Source organism: Nerophis lumbriciformis, linkage group LG29 (genome assembly GCF_033978685.3).
Source record: "Nerophis lumbriciformis linkage group LG29, RoL_Nlum_v2.1, whole genome shotgun sequence".
Taxonomy (NCBI): Eukaryota; Metazoa; Chordata; class Actinopteri; order Syngnathiformes; family Syngnathidae; genus Nerophis; species Nerophis lumbriciformis.
In genome coordinates, this window is record NC_084576.2 from 19,161,762 (window position 1) to 19,180,632 (window position 18,871).

General features: G+C 38.7%; 1 protein-coding gene across 1 annotated transcript in view; it reads right to left on the minus strand.

The window, feature by feature from the left end:
• Positions 1 to 876: 876 nt before the first annotated feature.
• Positions 877 to 18,871, minus strand: part of scamp2 (secretory carrier membrane protein 2) — a 36,201-nt gene continuing 18,206 nt past the window's right edge. Inside the window, exons 4-9 of the mRNA XM_061924848.2 lie at positions 15,993 to 16,101; positions 13,504 to 13,632; positions 9,145 to 9,304; positions 8,878 to 8,979; positions 2,949 to 3,066; positions 877 to 1,620 (exon numbers count right to left, since the gene is read on the minus strand). Coding sequence (XP_061780832.1) covers positions 1,471 to 1,620; positions 2,949 to 3,066; positions 8,878 to 8,979; positions 9,145 to 9,304; positions 13,504 to 13,632; positions 15,993 to 16,101 — 768 coding nt within the window. The 3' untranslated portion in view covers positions 877 to 1,470. The remainder of the gene's footprint in view (positions 1,621 to 2,948; positions 3,067 to 8,877; positions 8,980 to 9,144; positions 9,305 to 13,503; positions 13,633 to 15,992; positions 16,102 to 18,871) is intronic.

An 18,871-nucleotide genomic window follows, 5' to 3' on the forward strand; every position in this document is an offset into this window, starting at 1 on the left:
AATGGCTAATGCTAATAGTAGCACGTCGATGGCAAATCCAATGTAAATTAGCACCACGAAGAGAGATGAGATATATATATTAGGCACAGAACAGGCCATTGCGGCGCAGGGAAGCAATACAACATAAATCACACGAGGACTGTTGCTTGAACCTACATTGTTGGACGGGAAATGACTACAATATACATTTTGCCACGACACTAACTAGACAAAATTGGAGAAAAAGCAAAGAGACATAAAAGTATTGAAAGGCAAACATTTTATTAAATTCCTTCACAAAAAAAAAGCTCTGACTTTTTGTTTGCCAGACTGCAGCAATTAAGGCAAAAATATATCTTTTGACAATCAGGATGGTGGGTCCATTTATTCATTTAATTTTTTTGTATTAATAAACCGTCTTTGAAATCTGCTTTGTGTGTATATATATATATATATATGCATATATGTATATATATATATATATATATATATGTATGTACGTATATATATATACATATATGTATATACTGTATATATATGTATATATATATACATATATACACATGTATGTGTATATATATGTGTGTATGTATAAATATGTGTATATATGTACATATATATGTATGTGTACATATGTACATATAGGCATATATTTATACACACATATATAAAAATACATACATATATACTGTATGTATAAATGTGTATATATATATATATATATATGTATATATATATATATGCATATACGTGTATATTTATACACACACACTATATATATATATATATATATATATATATATATATATATATATATATATATATATATATATATATATATATATATATATATATATATATATATATATATATATATACATATATATATACATATATATATATATGTTCATATGTCTCTAATAATAAACTAGTCTAATCAATTAGTCAATGAGAAAGCCAATAGAAAATATACATCCATACAAAAAATGTTATTTTTCAAATTGTAAATAAAGAGTGAAAATGCAAAAAGTACATCAAGTTTGATGTTCTAGAAGCATATTTTTTTTCCAGCTAGTTTTTGTTTCTAAGCCAACTTGTTAGCAAGCGATTCAAAAGTTTGGGGACGGTACAAGTGTGTGTTGTATCGGAATTTGTCAAGCAGTAAGGAGGACTTGGAGAAGTGCTTTGATTGGCCGATCAATAACACGCAAAAAAAACCAAAAAAAACACGCCACACACCTGCAAGCACGCTCGCATTCACACGGAAGATGAAAAGAAATGTACAAAGCCAAGACGAAGTGAAATCATCAGTCAACGTCTCAGGCGCTTTTACCCACAATGCACCTGCTGTGGTTCTTTCGCCTCAAGATAATGGTGAGGGGTGGCAGCCTCAGGTTTTTTTTACGTTTTTCTTCTCACTTCCACTTTATCAACCCTCACCTGATGATTCGTAGACCTTGACCTGTTTATAGCTTTATAGCTTAGCGGTGGCTAGTTGTTTCCCTGGAAGGCTCCTTGCGCTGCGGAGGATGCCGCGCCGGCGGCGGCGTTTTGGAATGTTTTGTTGGTGAAGATGCCCTGCGAGAACTCCTGCTGGGCCTTTGTGAAGCTGGCGCCGGTCCGGCGGTACATGCTGTGGACCTGCACAGGCGCACCGACGACAATGTTAGCTCGTAGCATACGTGAAATAAAATATTGGAGTCTAAAACATCATCTGTAAAATGTGTTAAAAAGCTGGCAAGCTAAAAGTTAACACGCGTCGAGTAGTATGATGAGTTAAAAAAGCTAGCATGCGAACATTAGCACGCTGGCGGTTAACGTGTGAAATAAAATGCCTATGCTTGCAAAATTAGCTAAAAAGCTAGCATGCTTACAGTTAACATGTTAGGTACCAAAATAATTGACTCTAAGGTATATCGCTGCAAAAAAAACAAAAAAACGCTAGCATGCTAACATTAGGATGCTAACAATTATTTGTGTCAATTAAGAAAATATTTGACTCCGAGGTGTATGTCTACAAAATAAGCTAAAAAAGCTAGCTTGCAAACAATTATCATGCGTCAAGTAACAAAATACTTAAGAAGTGTATCCCTGCAAAATAAACTCAAATCTTAATCTCGTTATATGCAAATATAATTACAATAAAGTCCATTCTATTCTATTTAAAAAAATCCTAGCAGGCGAACATTAGCATGCTAACAAGTAACGTTCGTAAAGTAATAAAACGTTGGATTCTGAGGTGTATCTCTGCAAAATGAGCTAAAAAAAAAAGCTATTATGCTAACATACACATGCAAATAATAATAATAAAACATTGGGTTTTGAGGTGTATCTCTGAAAAATGAGCTAAAAAAGCTATTATGCTAACATACACATGCAAATAATAATAATAAAACATTGGATTTTGAGGCATATCTCTGAAAAATGAGCTAAAAAGCTATTATGCTAACATACACATGCAAATAATAATAAAACAAATAATAATAAAACATTGGATTCTGAGGTCTATCCCTGCAAAATTAGCTAAAAAAAGTTAGCATGCTAACATGCGTGATGTAACAAAATATATGACTCTGAGGTGTATAACAGCAAAAACTGTCTAAAAAGGAGTAATATGGACTTAGTAACACTTTTTAATAGAGAATAAGTGCTCGGGAAATGTGGGAAACACAGTAATAACTGGACTTTTTGACATAAAAATAGATAGTCTAAATATCCTGGTGGTTTTTATGGTGGAATGGTTCAAATCGATGAAAAAATGTGGAAGTACCGTAGTTGGAAAAAAGGTTGGTATCAGTGGTATTTGGAACTTTGAAAACTGTCCAAGGTGAGTGGAATGTGTTGAAATGCTTTGAATTTAGTAAGTGGATTTAAAAAAAAAAAAAAAAAAAAAAAAGGACAGAAAAATAATTGGAATAGTCAGCGTTCACACAATAAATGAGTATGAACCAAGAGGTCTGCACACTTACCAGCTTGAGGAGGACGACAGAGACCACGGCACAGATGGTGAAGATGACGGCCACGATGATCATGATGGCGCCCACCGCCTTGTAGCTGCCGATGACAGAGAAGGCGGCGATCCAACCGCTGCGGCCGACACATGGTTAACGTTTCAGGTTTGGGAGTATCGTGGGGTAACAACCTTATTTGCTCATCTCTGACAAGACGTTAGCCAACAGTTAACATGCGCAAAGTGACCTAATATTTCTAGCCCTGAAAAATAAGCTAAAAAACATGCGTCAAGTAGCAAAATGAGTTTAAATGCTAACGATAGCATGCTAAACGTTAACGTATGAAACAAAATGTTTGACCTTGAGGCGTATTTGCTAAAAAGCAAGCATGCTAACAATTAACATATGTGAAGTACCAAAATATTTGACCGAGTTGTATCCTTGCAAAATAATCTAAAAAAAAAGATAGCATGCTAATGTTAACATGCGTAAATCAATATTTTTGACTCCTGCAAAAGTTGCCAAAAAGATAGCATGCTAATCGTCAACATACATAAAGTAACAAGATATCTGACTGAGTTGTATCCCTGCAAAATAAGTTTAAAAAGCTATCATGCTAAGCTACCGATTAACATGTGTCAAGTGATAAAATATTTGACTCCGAGGTGTATCCTGACAGATGAGCTAAAAAAGCTAACATGCTAACGTAAACATGCTAAAAGTTAACGTGTGAAAGAAAATGTTTGAACTTGAGGCGTATGCCTACAAAATTAGCTAAAAAGCTAGCATGCTAGCAGTTAACAAGATATTTGACTGAGTTGTAACCCTACAAAATAAGTTAAAAAAGCTGGCATGCTAACATTAGCATTCTACCAATTACCAGCGTCAAGTAATAAAATATTTGACTCTGAGGTATATCCTGACAGAAGAGCTAAAAAAGCTAACATGCTACCGTAAACATGCTAAAAGTTAACGTGTGAAAGAAAATGTTTGAACTTGAGGCGTATGCCTACAAAATTAGCTAAAAAGCTAGCATGCTAACAGTTAACAATATATTTGACTGAGTTGTATCCCTGCAAAGTTTAAAAAGCTGGCACGCTAACATTAGCATTCTACCAATTACCATGGGTCAAGTAATAAAATATTTGACTCTGAAGTGTATCCTGACAGATGAGCTAAAAAAGCTAACATGCTAATGTAAACAAGCTAAAAGTTAACGTGTGAAACAAAATGTTTGACCTTGAGGCGTATTTGCTAAAAAGCTAGCATGCTAACAGTTAACATGTGTGAGGTACCAAAATATTTGACCGAGTTGTATCCCTACAAAATAATCTAAAAAAAAGCTAGCATGCTAATGTTAACATGCTAAAAGTTACCATGCGTAAATTAACATTTTTGACTCCTGCAAAAGATCCTAAAAAGCGAGCATGCTAATCGTCAACATACATAAAGTAACAAGATATTTGACTGAGTTGTATCCCTGGAAAATTAGTTTAAAAAGATAGCATGCTAAGCTACCGATTAACATGTGTCAAGTAAAATATTTGACTCCGAGGTGTATCCCTGACAGATGAGCTAAAAAAAAAGCCAGCATGCTAATGTTAACATGCTAAAAGTTAACATGCGTAAAGTAAAATATTTGACTCCTGCAAAAGTTGCTAAAAAGCTAGCATGCTAATCGTCAACATACATAAAGTGACAAGATATCTGACTGAGTTGTATCCCTGCAAAACAAGTTAAAAAAGCTGGCATGCTAACATTAGCATTCTACCAATTACCATGCGTCAAGTAATAACATATTTGACTCTGACAGATGAGCTAAAAAAGCTAACATGCTAACGTAAACATGCTAAAAGTTAACGTGTGAAAAAAAATGTTTGAACTTGAGGCGTATGCCTACAAAATTAGCTAAAAAGCTAGCATGCTAACAGTTAACATATGTGAGGTACCAAAATATTTGGTCGAGTAGTTATCTCTGCGAAATAATCTTTAAAAAAAAAGCTAGCATGCTAATGTTAACATGCTTAAAGTTAACATGCGTAAAGTAAAATATTTGACTCCTGCAAAAGTTGTTAAAAAGCTAGCATGCTAATAGTCAACATAAATAAAGTAAGACGATATTTGACCGAGTTGTATTCCAGCAAAAGAATCTAAAAAAAAAAAAAAAGAAGCTCGCATGCTAATGTTAACATGCAAAACGTTATAATGCGTAAAGTAAAATATTTGACTCCTGCAAAAGTTGCTAAAAAGCTAGCATGCTAATCGTCAACATACATAAATTAACACAATATTTGACTGAGTTGTATCAATGCAAAATAATTTTTAAAAAGCTGGTAATGCAATTGTTACCATGCTACCAATTAACATGCGTCAATTAATAAAATATTTGACTCTGAGGTGTGTCCCTGACAGATGAGCTAAAAAAGCTAACATGCTAACGTAAACATGCTAAAATTTAACAGAAATAATCATCTAAAAATAATTATCGCAATAATAGTATATATATACCGGTATATATATATATATATATATATATTTATATATATATTATTATTATTTTATCGCAATAGACACGTTGTCATTACCAATAACAACTAAGTTAGATAAAACGTTCGATTTTTTTTTCCTTTGTCGGAATAGACCGGAAGTTGCAAAGCAAGGTTGGTTGCATGAACAGAGGCACTCGGAAGTGATCACAGATGAGTGGGAGTGATACAGCCAATCAGGTAACCGTATTAACTATCACGTTTGGTTGCGCCATCTTGTTGTCTGGCGGTTGATTCTTTGCATGGAGTGAGAAGAGAAAGTCAAAATGAAGACATTATGGATTAAACAGGAAAAGTATGGCACTTTTGGGGATTTTTAAAAAAAAGGACCGCAGTCAGACCAATGTGGTCTGTAAATGATGCAAGGCGATCGTACCAAAGTGTGCCACTTTAGCCACACTCAACCCATGAAAGCACTCAAACAACGTAAACATAATTGTAAAATCACATTGAACAATATAAATGTGAAAAATAAGCTCTTAAAAGAAGGTGCAAAAATAGGGAAGATGTAAAAAAAAAAGTGTAACGTGCAAAGTGTGAAAATGTAAACATAGAGAAACCTGAGAAGAACTATTTCCTGCAGGTTTAGTGCCAGGATGCTACAGCTGTGGTACGCCAAATAATCAATTAAATTCTCAAACGCGGTGTTACTGTTCAAACTGTGTGTAATGTTACAGTGGCCAAAAATATTACATATACTTGTTAAATAAAACCGCTGTCTTGTTTTTAATGGGCTGTTTTATTCATGACATTACAGCTACTCCAAGTGCTAACTGCTGGCATCAAACACACACACAGAATGGCGTAACATGAAGATGCGCCGCAACCCGTACATAATCACAACATAAAAAGCACAGAATAGCATTTACATTATTATCACTATTACATTAGAGTATTGTTATCCTATTACTACATTGTTTATAAATAATCAATATTACGCTATTATTCTTTCTGTTGTTACATTATTACTACATTGTTATCAGATAAAAATTATTACATTAATATTATTACTACTACATCATTATTACATTTTTAGTATTACATTATTAATGTTGCATTATTATTATTACTACTATATTAATATTACATATGTTTGTTATCACATTTTATCACTATCACATTACACGATTGTTATCATATTACGACATTGTTATTAAATAATTAATATTACACTATTATTATTACTGATGTTATACTATTACTACATTGTTATCAGATAAATATAATTACACTAATATTATTAGTAAATGATAAATGGGTTGTACTTGTATAGCGCTTTTCTACCTTCAAGGTACTCAAAGCGCTTTGACACTACTTCCACATTTACCCATTCACACACATTCACACACTGATGGAGGGAGCTGCCATGCAAGGCGCTAACCAGCACCCATCAGGAGCAAGGGTGAAGTGTCTTGCTCAGGACACAACGGACATGACGAGGTTGGTACTAGGTGGGGATTGAACCAGGGACCCTCGGGTTGCGCACGGCCACTCTCCCACTGCGCCACGCCGTCCCAGTACTACATCATTATTAAATGTTTAGTGTTACATTATTAATGTTGCATTATTATTATTACTACTATATTAATACTAATATAGTAGGCCTACTAAGCTACTGTATGGTCGTTATGGTGGTACTTGGAGGTCTAAGTGTTTTCAGATATGGTACTTGGTGGAAAAAGTCAGAGAACCAAAGTTAAAGTACCAATGATTGTCTCACACACACTAAGTGTGGTGAAATTTGTCCTCTGCATTTGACCCATCCCCTTGTTCACCCCCTGGGAGGTGAGGGGAGCAGTGGGCAGCAGCGGTGCCGCGCCCAGGAATGATTTTTGGTGATTTAACCCCCAATTCCAACCCTTGATGCTGAGTGCCAAGCAGGGAGGTAATGGGTCCCATTTTTATAGTCTTTGGTATGACTCAGCCGGGTTTTGAACTCACAACCTACCGATCTCAGGGCGGACACTCTAACCACTGCTCTAAAGGGTGGTATTAGAGGTCTTAGTGGGGACCAGTGACTTGCATCATTTTCAGACCACATTGGTCTGACTACAGTCTTTTTTAAAAAGTCCCAAAAACTACCATACTGTCCTGGTGACTTTTCCTCTTTTATCCACAATTTCTTCATTTTGACTTTCTCTTCTCACTCCATGCAGAGAATCAACCGCCGGACAACAAGATGGCGCAACCAAACGTGATAGTTGATACTGTTACCTGATTGGTTGTTAGCGTGTCACTCCCACTGATCACTTCCTGCGTTGCTTGGTTTACTAGAGAGCTAGAGCCTTTGTTCATGCAACCAACCTTGCTTATTAGCAACTTCCACTTTCTTCCAACGAGGTAGAAAAAAACAATTATCGAACGTTTTATTGATATTAGAGATGTCCTTATCGGCCGGTAAATGCTTTAAAATGTAATATCGTAAATTATCGGTATCAGTTTCAACCTCCCGATTTTCTCGGGAGACTCCCGAATTTCAGTGCCCCTCCCGAAAATTCTCAACCATTCTCACGATTTCCACCCGGACAACATTACTGGCAGGGTGCCTTAAAGGCACTGCCTTTAGCGTCCTCAACAACCTGTCGTCACGTCTGCTTTTCCTCCATACAAACAGCGTGCCGGCCCAGTCACATAATATATGCGGCTTTTACACACACACAACTGAATGCAAGGCATACTTGATCAACAGCCATACAGGTCACACTGAGGGTGGCCGTATAAACAACTTTAACACTGTTACAAATATGCGCCACACTGTGAACCCACACCAAACAAGAATGACAAAACACATTTCGGGAGAACATCCGCACCGTAACACAACATAAACACAACAGAACAAATACCCAGAACCCCTTGCAGCACTAACTCTTCCGGGACGCTACAATATACACCCCCCACCCCAACTCCGCCCACCTCAAATGTGTTAATTCCACGACTGTATATATCGGTATCGGTTGATATCGGAATTGGTAATTAATTGTTGAACAATATCGGAATATCGGATATCGGCAAAAAAGCCATTATCGGACATCTCTAATTGATATGGATTACATGTCTATCGCAATATTTATTGATATTGTTTTATCGGCCCAACATTTGTGTCACAAAATGAGATGGCAAGAAAAATTATTCAATCTGATGACCAACAGAAGTTGTGAATCCGATGAAATGTAGCAGCAAAATAAAGCAGTAAACATAAAATCTATCCTCACTCACAGGTGAATTGCACTCTTTTTGGAATCGTTCACAATACTTATGAGACAAGAAGACAAAAGGTGGTATTTTTTGCATTCTAACTTGTAAAAAAAAATCAGTTTAGGTGGCTAGCAATGCAGCTAATAGGAGCAATTCATTCAACCTCTAAATCACTTTAAATCTCTTACACACATATTGAGACCCACCTGTTGCCCCACTTAGGGATGCCCACAGCCTGAATGATGAAGATGACCACTTGGCAGAAAAAGACAAAGAAGAAGAAGAAGAAGCTGAAGGAGCTGTCAGTCCTAAACAGGACACAAAGCAAAAATAAGTCACAATGACGTTTGTCTGAACAACTTTACGTGGACACATGTTCCTGTTAGTAATCCAATGAATATATTAGCCATTAAAATCAATGTTAACAATACAATTGCACAAAAAAAAAAGATTCCCTTTCCCCGCCAACTCACTTAAAGGCCTTGTAGACGGGCCGGTACCAGCAGAGGAAGGAGCAGGGCGCGAAGAGGATGAGCCAGAGGATGGCGAGGCCAAAATCCACACCGTTGGACGCAGACGTGGTGAAGAGGGCCAGACACGCCAGCATGTTGAGGAAGAGCGCCACACAGTTGACTGCGGGAGGACACGCGGGAGTTTGTGAGCGCGATAATCAGCGTCTCATGCAGGACAGACCCGAGGGCGTTGGACACATTCAAAAGCTTGTCGATGACACACTTACTGGCCTGGGATGATTGTCATCACCACAAAGACAAATTCACTTGAGGGATGTGCCGATCGCTCAGTTTCGGGCGATTTTCGTGAAAAAGTATCTGATCGCCATAGCTAATCCCCTCTGGGGATTGTCGGAGGCAGATATTTACATATATCCGAATTTAAGTGTTACTTCTGTTATTTCATAGTCATATTTGAAAACAGCTCGTGTTTTTCCATTTGTTCTCTTTCTGTTTGTCTGCAAGTAAACTGTGTGTGTTAACCTTGAAGCTTTGGAAGGTAAGAAAGAGAGATAATGGGCATGTGTTTTGACTAGAGAGACTTAAGCGGGGAGAGGGTTTGGTCAGGAGGGCAGACCATTTTTAGCGAAGCGATTGAATGTTCTATGCTGGACTGGTCTCAATGTATATATGCAAAGCTTTGCAAATATATTACAAAATACCTATTCTGTCTCTGGTGGTTTTTCAACTCAGCTTTAAGTGTCGTAAAGAGCTTGGGAGCGACTTGTGACTTGAATTCCCTGGGAGGAACAACTGGTCCAAAACGCAACAGGATCCACTGTATTTATTATTTATTTAATCCCCCGACTGACACGCGGCTGGTAATCATGTGTCGCCATACACTGTGTGGAGCCGCTCTTTGAAGCGAATAATATTCACCTCCATTACGGCAAAAAAAGAGATTTCTCAGCATCTTATTACCAAGTATCGTACATGTTGTAGGCATGCTAATATCTAAGCCAATACTATCCAACTGGCGGCCCGCTAAAGCTTTTAATTTAGCCCGCCGAACAACACCCAAATAGGCTTGATGAAGCCATTCACAACAGGGTTGCTCATGTATGCAGTACTCCCGCCAGCCTGCAGGGGGCAACAGCAAAGCATATGTGTCACAATGAAGCAGCAGCGGGTAAGAAGAAGAAGAAGATGGATCTATTGACCCTAAAAAAAGTCAAAATAATTCACGAAAATCTGACTAAACAGCAACTGGACAGCAAAGCATGAATGTATTGAAATGACTGACTTTGTGATGTATTTTGTATTAGTGGTCATGTTTTTGGCTGTTTTACTACGGCGATCAAAACTGGTAAATACATGTAACGCTGAATTTGATCAGCAGAGGGCAATCAAGCTACACCTTATATTTATTGTGTTAAACCACGTGTGCAATGTTTGCTGTGTGCATTAGCTCTAAACATTATATTGTATTTATGTACCATACACAATAGAAGTTATACTTTTGTGATGTTTATATTTTCAGTCTTGCAAACCTAAATAAAGGAAGATGTATATAAAAAGAATAAAACTGAAGAAGATAAATAATTCAAAAAGAGGAATATCAATCAACAAAACGTAGCTTGTGTTTTTTCATGCTGTTAACTATCTGTCGAGCTGCACATGCTGGAAATGAGTAGCAATGGCAGGATTATGAATTTATTGACAGTGCAGTGTGAATGCCAATATATTTACTTGTAAATAAGTAAACACACTCTAAAAGGAATATATCCTGCGGCGGCACTATATGAAGAAACATACAAATTTTGATGTTTGGCCCTTGAGACCTTAGGCTCTTGAAACTGTGACCCTCTTCATTATTTAGTTGAATAGCCCTGATCTAAGCTAACCGCTACGCAAGCTTTAAACAACACCAATACATGAATGCTTACAAAAGTTTAAAGGGGAACATTATCATCAGACCTATGTAAGCGTCAATATATACCTTGATGTTGCAGAAAAAAGACCATATATTTTTTTAACCGATTTCCAAACTCTAAATGGGTGAATTTTGGCGAATTAAACGCCTTTCTATTATTCGCTCTCGGAGCGATGACGTCACAACGTGACGTCACATCGGGAAGCAATCCGCCATTTTCTCACTTTCGTCGGTGTGTTGTCGGAGGGTGTAACAACACGAACAGGGACGGATTCAAGTTGCACCAGTGGCCCAAAGATGCGAAAGTGGCAAGAAATTGGACGAAATTTGTTCAAAATACGAGGGTGTGGGGAAAGCCGACGAAATGGTCAGTCGTTTGTTCCGCACACTTTACCGACGAAAGCTATGCTACGACAGAGATGGCAAGAATGTGTGGATATCCTGCGACACTCAAAGCAGATGCATTTCCAACGATAAAGTCAAAGAAATCTGCCGCCAGAACCCCATTGAATCTGCCGGAGTGTGTGAGCTATTCAGGGACAACGGACCTCGGTAGCACGGCAAGCAATGGCGGCAGTTTGTTCCCGCGAGCGAGCTAAACTCCCTGGATGTCTTGGCTCACACCGTCCCTTATGCCACCGAAGATGATCAAGAGAAGAATATCGACCCAAGCTTCCCTGGGCTGCTGACATCAACTCCAAAACTGGACAGATCAGCTTTCAGGAAAAGAGAGCGGATGAGGGTATGTCTACAGAATATATTAATTGATGAAAACTTTATTCATTACTCGCGGTTTTACGTAAATTATTATACATAAACTGTGTTTACCAATAATTTAGCTTAAAAACTTCTTTTTTTTCAATCATTCGAGTACATTCGGGTAGTCTTGTGTAGTAATGCAGTATTTTGTGTCTATTTAGGTATGGTTAACCTGAGTGCTGAAATCGTGGAAAAATATATGTTCTTAGCGCACCTGAAATGGGCTGTCTGCACTCTCAAAGTGCATGTTGTTGCCAAATGTATTTCATATGCTGTAAACCTAGTTCATAGTTGTTAGTAATTATCTTGTCAGACAGTGTTAAGCCGCTGAAATCCGAGTCTTGCTGTTCTATCCGCCATGTTTGTTTGTATTGGCATCACTGTGTGACGTCACAGGAAAATGGACGGGTGTATATAACGATGGTTAAAATCAGGCACTTTGAAGCTTTTTTTAGGGATATTGCGTGATGGGTAAAATTTTGAAAAAAACTTCGAAAAATAAAATAAGCCACTGGGAACTGATTTTTAATGGTTTTAACCCTTCTGAAATGGTGATAATGTTCCCCTTTAATAAGTGTAGATGGAACCGTGTTGCAGCAGAAAGTAAGTAGTTATTAACAGGATATTAGCAAATGGATTAATAACATTATCAGAGTCAGTACACGACATATGTAGCAAGGGGCGTATCGATCCATAAATTAGTGTGTTGATTCCTAGGGTAGTATCAGTATATGATTGATAATATAGTGATTAGGTTGTTTTTATTTTCTCATAATAATTGTTGTGTTGTTTTTGTTATTGTTTACAAACTTAATACAATACAATACTGGACACAGGAGGACTTTGAGGGCAAAAACCATATTATTCTTGCTTTTGTTTAGGTATTGTTGACTATTGACTTTGCGTTGATCAAACAATTACAGGTAATAAAAGAGCATAAAGAACTACAGAGAAACCTCGATTTACCAACGCCTTTTTGGTTTACAAACGTTTATATCAAGCCAAATATGCCTCTGTGTGCGTACCTTATCTCGACATCAAAAGCTTCATTCATTCATTCATTTTTATTGCTGCTTGAAGCCATCGGGGCCTGCCATTTTGGTGACGTCACTTCCTGTACACGCGGGCACGGCTATTTTGAAGAGAATCGACCGCAAGCGGCACTTCTGACTTGTTTATTTCCAAAATTGTCGTACCTTGCGCCAGTCAGAGCTGTGTGAGCTTGTCTTAGAGATCACTTTGTGTGATCAGAAACGCTTTAAATTTGTCCAAACTCTCACAGTTTTGCTGTGTGGCTTCGGGTTGCTACACAATCCCTTTGAGTTATAGTTGTAGTTAGTTAGCCTCCAGTTTGTGGAACCATTTATTAACGAAGGGGGACTTGTTCCAGAGCAAGTCTTTAATTGTGATGAGACCGAAAAAGATGCCACAGCAGACCGTTATTACAGTGAAGGAGAAAGCACTACCTGGACACAAGCTGATGAAGGATCCCACTACTAGTTTATGCTAACGCTAGCGGTGACTACGTGAAGCCACTGTTCTCTTTGTTTTACACCAAACCTATTTTTGTTTGGTATTAGAATTAACAATAATAAAGGATTTGATTAACATTTCGCTTTCTAGACACAAAGTGCTTTACAGTGAGAACTGAGAACCCATCATTCATTGATTGAAGTGAAAGCACTCACACATCCAGAGGTAGTACATCATCTTGCACACTCTCTGGTACTCCGTGGGGATCTCCTCGGAGAAGTCCTGATAAAAACACGGCTTGATGGGGAAACTTTTAGGGAGTGGTGGCCAGTTGTTTACTTTCCCTGGCAAGACAGGAACAAGAGTCAAGTGAAAAAAATAAAAGCACAATGTACTAGCTATGTCCCAACATTTTCACTTCCAATACGATACTGATATTGAAGCCTTGAGCATTGGCCGATTCCGATATAGATCCAAATCATGTATACTTTCATTATTTTGTAGTATTACTAGGTTAATAGTAGGTATGAAAAAACATAACTTTACGAAAGATTTATGCTGTCTTTAAGTTGAAGTGGAGTGGTAATTAGTTTTTTGGCGACACCTAGTGTGACCACGGTGAACATACTTTTTCAGTTTCAAAACAGAGTAGGTATTAATATTGACTTCCTCATACATCTACATACGTATGCACTTGTAAAGAACAGAATGTCATGGCTGTCTTGAGTTTCCAATCATTTTTACAACTCTTATTTTTTTGTGATAGAGTGATTGGAGCACATACTTGTTGGTCACAAAAAACATTCATGAAGTTTGGTTCTTTTATGAATTTATTATGAGTCTACTGAAAATGTGACCAAATCTGCTGGGTCAAAAGTATACATACATTAATGTTAATATTTGGTTACATGTCCCTTGACAAGTTTCACTGCAATAAAGCGCTTTTGGTAGCCATCCACAAGCTTCTGGCAAGCTTCTGCTTGAATTTTTGACCACTCCTCTTGAAAACATTGGTGCAGCTCAGCTAAATTTGTTAGTTTTCTGACATGGACTTGTTTCGTCAGCATTGTCCACATGTTCTCAATGGGGTTTAGGTCAGGACTTTGGGAATGCCATTCTAAAACCTTAATTCTAGCCTGATTTAGCCATTCCTTTACCACTTTTGACGTGTGTTTGGAGTCATTGTCCTGTTGGAACACCCATCTGCGCCCAAGACCCAACCTCCGGAAGTCCTCCTTTTTCATTGTCCCTTTTACTCTCTGTAAAGCACCAGTTCCTTTGGCAGCAAAACAGACCCAGAGCATAATACTACCACCACCATGCTTGACGGTAGGAATGGTGTTCCTGGGCTTAAAGGCCTCACCTTTTCTTCTCCAAACATATTGCTGGGTATTGTGGCCAAACAGTTAAATTTGTGTTTCATCTGACCACAGAACTTTCCTCCAGAAGGTCTTATCTTTGTCCATGTGTTCAGCAGGAAACTTTAGACGGTGTCGCTTCTGAAGCAAGGGCTTCCTTCTTGCATGGAAGCATCTCAGTCCATGGCGATGCAAAACACGCTTGACTGTGGACACTGACACCTGTGTTCCAGCAGCTTCCAATTCATTGCAGACCTGCTGGTTCTCAATTGACTCTTAATCATCCTGACCAATTTTCTCTCAGCAGCAGGTGATACCTCGCGTTTTCTTCCTGATCGTGGCAGTGACAAAACTGTGCCATGCACTTTATACTTACGAACAATTGTCTACACAGTCGCTCTTGGGACCTTAAGCTGCTTTGAAATGGCTCCAAGTAACTTTCCTGACTTGTTCAAGTCAATGATTCGTTGTTTTTTTTCAGATCTGTGCTGAGTTACTTTTGTCGCGTTTATAACCGAGTCTAATGACTGCATCACATGAGCCCTATATAAATTGGCTCGGAGAAGTCAACAGGAGTCGTCAATCATAATCACTCACATGAAGTTAAGAGGCCATGCCATGAAGATAATTTGATTTGATTGTAACTTTTCTAAATCAACAACATTGATAATGTATGTCGCTGTATGTATACTTTTGACCCAGCAGATTTGGTCACATTTTCAGTAGACCCATAATAAATTCATAAAAAAAACTAAACTTCATGAATGTGTTTTGTGACAAACAAGTATGTGCTCCAAACACTCTATCACAAAAAATAAGAGTTGTCGAAATTATTGGAAACTCAAGACAGCCATGACATCATGTCCTTCACAAGTGTATGTAAACTTTTGACCACGACTGTATATATGAATATATATATATATATATATATATATATATATATATATATATATATATATATATATATATATATATAAATATATATATATATATATACGTACAGTATATATGTATGTGTATATATATATATATATATATACACACATACACGTATATATTTATATACGTGTGTATATATATATATATATATATATATATATATATATATATATATATATACGTATATACATACATATTTAAGTACATATATATACATACATATATATAAATATACACACACATATATACATATATAAATACACATACATATATACATACACACATGTACACATACAAGTACATACACATACAAGTACATACACATATACACATACATTAATATATACATATATACATGTACACAGAGGGAAGGGCAGAAGAAGGTGTCAGGGCTCGTCTCTTCTGACCTGGGCCTTGATTCTTGAGCTCCTGCTCTCTGCGGTCCAGCTCAGCAGCTTTCCTCTCCAGCTCCTCCTGCTGCCTCAGCAGGTTGGCCTGTGCCGCAGTGGCAGTTGCCTGAGACCAGTGAGGGAGGGAGGAAAAGGCTTTATTGGAACAAGCAAGCTCCATTTAGGTGTGGCAATGAAGGGAGGAACATTTTAGCAGCACAGCCACAACAGTGAGACATGGTCACATTTAGCAGACATCTTTGGTCTTTACAGGGACATCACATGCACCATGCAATGGATACTTCATTGCGAACTCAAAAAAACGGTAGCATTAACCTCAGCATCCTCTTCCAATTATTATTATTTTCCCTTTTTGTTTTTTGAACACGTTATCTACAAAATGTATACGTTAGTACTTCACTTATTATTTTCTTTTACTATAAAAAACTTAGTATGTCCCACATATAGTATAATTTACTTGTGGTGGGCTGCCACAAGTAAACAATAATTAAAAATGCAAAAAAAAAAAGTTTGATAAATAATTTAAAAATGAAGAAAGTGTTTTTTTTTTCATTTTAAGTTGTTCAAATTTAAAAATAAATAAATACAAGATTTTGCGATACATTTCCACTTCCTGGTGACATATGTGCTCCCATCTCTTGCAATCATGTTCCACAGAACATCGACTAAGTAATTTGTTTTAAAATTAGGAGTTTGACATCTGAGCAACAGGCCTCCGTAGTTAATCAGCACACACACAGAGTGTGCGTACAAAGTTAGTGGTCAGTATTAGTTTCTACAGTTTGGTGAAAATATTCCTGTAAGTGTAAATACCGTGCACTAGCTATTTTATGTCAATTATCTTCCGTTAAAATGTCCTTCGATTAACGTTTGTGCAAGTTCGCTCTGCTAATTTCCGTTAGCCTGTCAATTAGCTGGTCCATTGTATGTTAGCATCAAGCTAGCGGAAGTGAACCTTCCATCCATCCATCCATCCATCTTCTTCCGCTTATCCGAGGTCGGGTCGCGGGGGCAGCAGCCTAAGCAGGGAAGCTCAGACTTCCCTCTCCCCAGCCACTTCGTCCAGCTCTTCCCGTGGGACCCCGAGGCGTTCCCAGACCAGCCGGGAGACATAGTCGTGTACTGGGTCTTTCCCGCGGCCTCCTACCGGTCGGACGTGCCCTAAACACCTCCCTAGGGAGGCGTTCGGGTGGCATCCTGACCAGATGCCCGAACCACCTCATCTGGCTCCTCTCGATGTGGAGGAGCAGCGGCTTTACTTTGAGCTCCTCCCGGATGGCGGAGCTTCTCACCCTATCTCTAAGGGAGAGCCCCGCCACCCGGCGGAGGAAACTCATTTCGGCCGCTTGTACCCGTGATCTTGTCCTTTCGGTCATAACCCAAAGCTCATGACCATAGGTGAGGATGGGAACGTAGATCGAACGGTAAATTGAGAGCTTTGCCTCCCGGCTCAGCTCCTTCTTCACCACAACGGATCGATACAGCGTCCGCATTACTGAAGACGCCGCACCGATCCGCCTGTCGATCTCACGATCTACTCTTCCCTCACTCGTGAACAAGACTCCGAGGTACTTGAACTCCTCCATTTGGGGCAAGATCTCCTCCCCAACCCGGAGATGGCACTCCACCCTTTTCCGGGCGAGAACCATGGACTCGGACTTGGAGGTGCTGATTCTCATCCCAGTCGCTTCACACTCAGCTGCGAACCGATCCAGTGAGAGCTGAAGATCCTGGCCAGATGAAGCCATCAGGACCACATCATCTGCAAAAAGCAGAGACCTAATCCTGCAGCCACCAAACCAGATCCCCTCAACGCCTTGACTGCGCCTAGAAATTCTGTCCATAAAAGTTATGAACAGAATCGGAGCCAACCTTTATATGGTTGTATTCTTTTTGCAGTTTATACCAAACTGCGTTATCAATTTAACATGATTGCTACACATACAGTATGTACACTTCTTAAGTATATTCATGTACTTTCTTTGTGTGCTTAGCTTTAACAGCAACTTTATTGTGGAGACTATCAATAAACAACCAAGTTGTTTTTTTTCATCTCTAATTTAAAATACTTTTTACACATCTGAGTCCGCTGCTGTTCACGTTGATGACTCATGACTGCTGCGCCAGGTCCACGACTAACCACATTGTGAAGTATGCGAACGACACGACAGTAGTGGGCCTCATCCGTGACAACAATGACATGGACTACAGGGAGGAGGTGAAACATCTGGTTGACTGGTGCAGAACCAACAACCTGGTCCTGAATGTCAACAAGACCAAGGAGATCATCGTTGACTTCAGGAAGCACCAGTCCAGCCACGCTCCACTCTTCATCAACGGCACAGCGGTGGTGATAGTAAGCAGCACCAAGTTCCTGGGGGTGCAGATAACTGACAATATAACCTGGTCCCTACACACCGGAGCTCTTCTAAAAAGAGCTCAGCAGCGCATGCACTTTTTGCATCGGATGAAAAGAGCACAGCTCCCTCCCCCCATTCTCACCACATTCTACAGAGGCACTATAGAGAGCCTGCTGACCAACAGCATTTCTGTCTGGACTGGAGCCTGCAGTGCCTCAGACTGGAAGTCTCTCCAGAGAGTGGTGAGGACGGCGGAAAAGATCATCAGGACTCCTCTTCCTCCTATCTAGGAGATCGTAAAAAGCCGCAAAGACTCCTCCCACCCCCACCAAGGACTGTTTTCACTGCTGGACTCTAGAAAGAGGTTCCGCAGCCTCCGAAGCAGAACCTCCAGGTTCTGTAACAGCTTCTTCCCTCAGGCCGTAAGACTCTTGAACGCATCATAATTAAATTATCCCCTCAACTCCCCCCAAAATGGATTAACTCGCTGGAATAAAAAAGACAATATACCATACA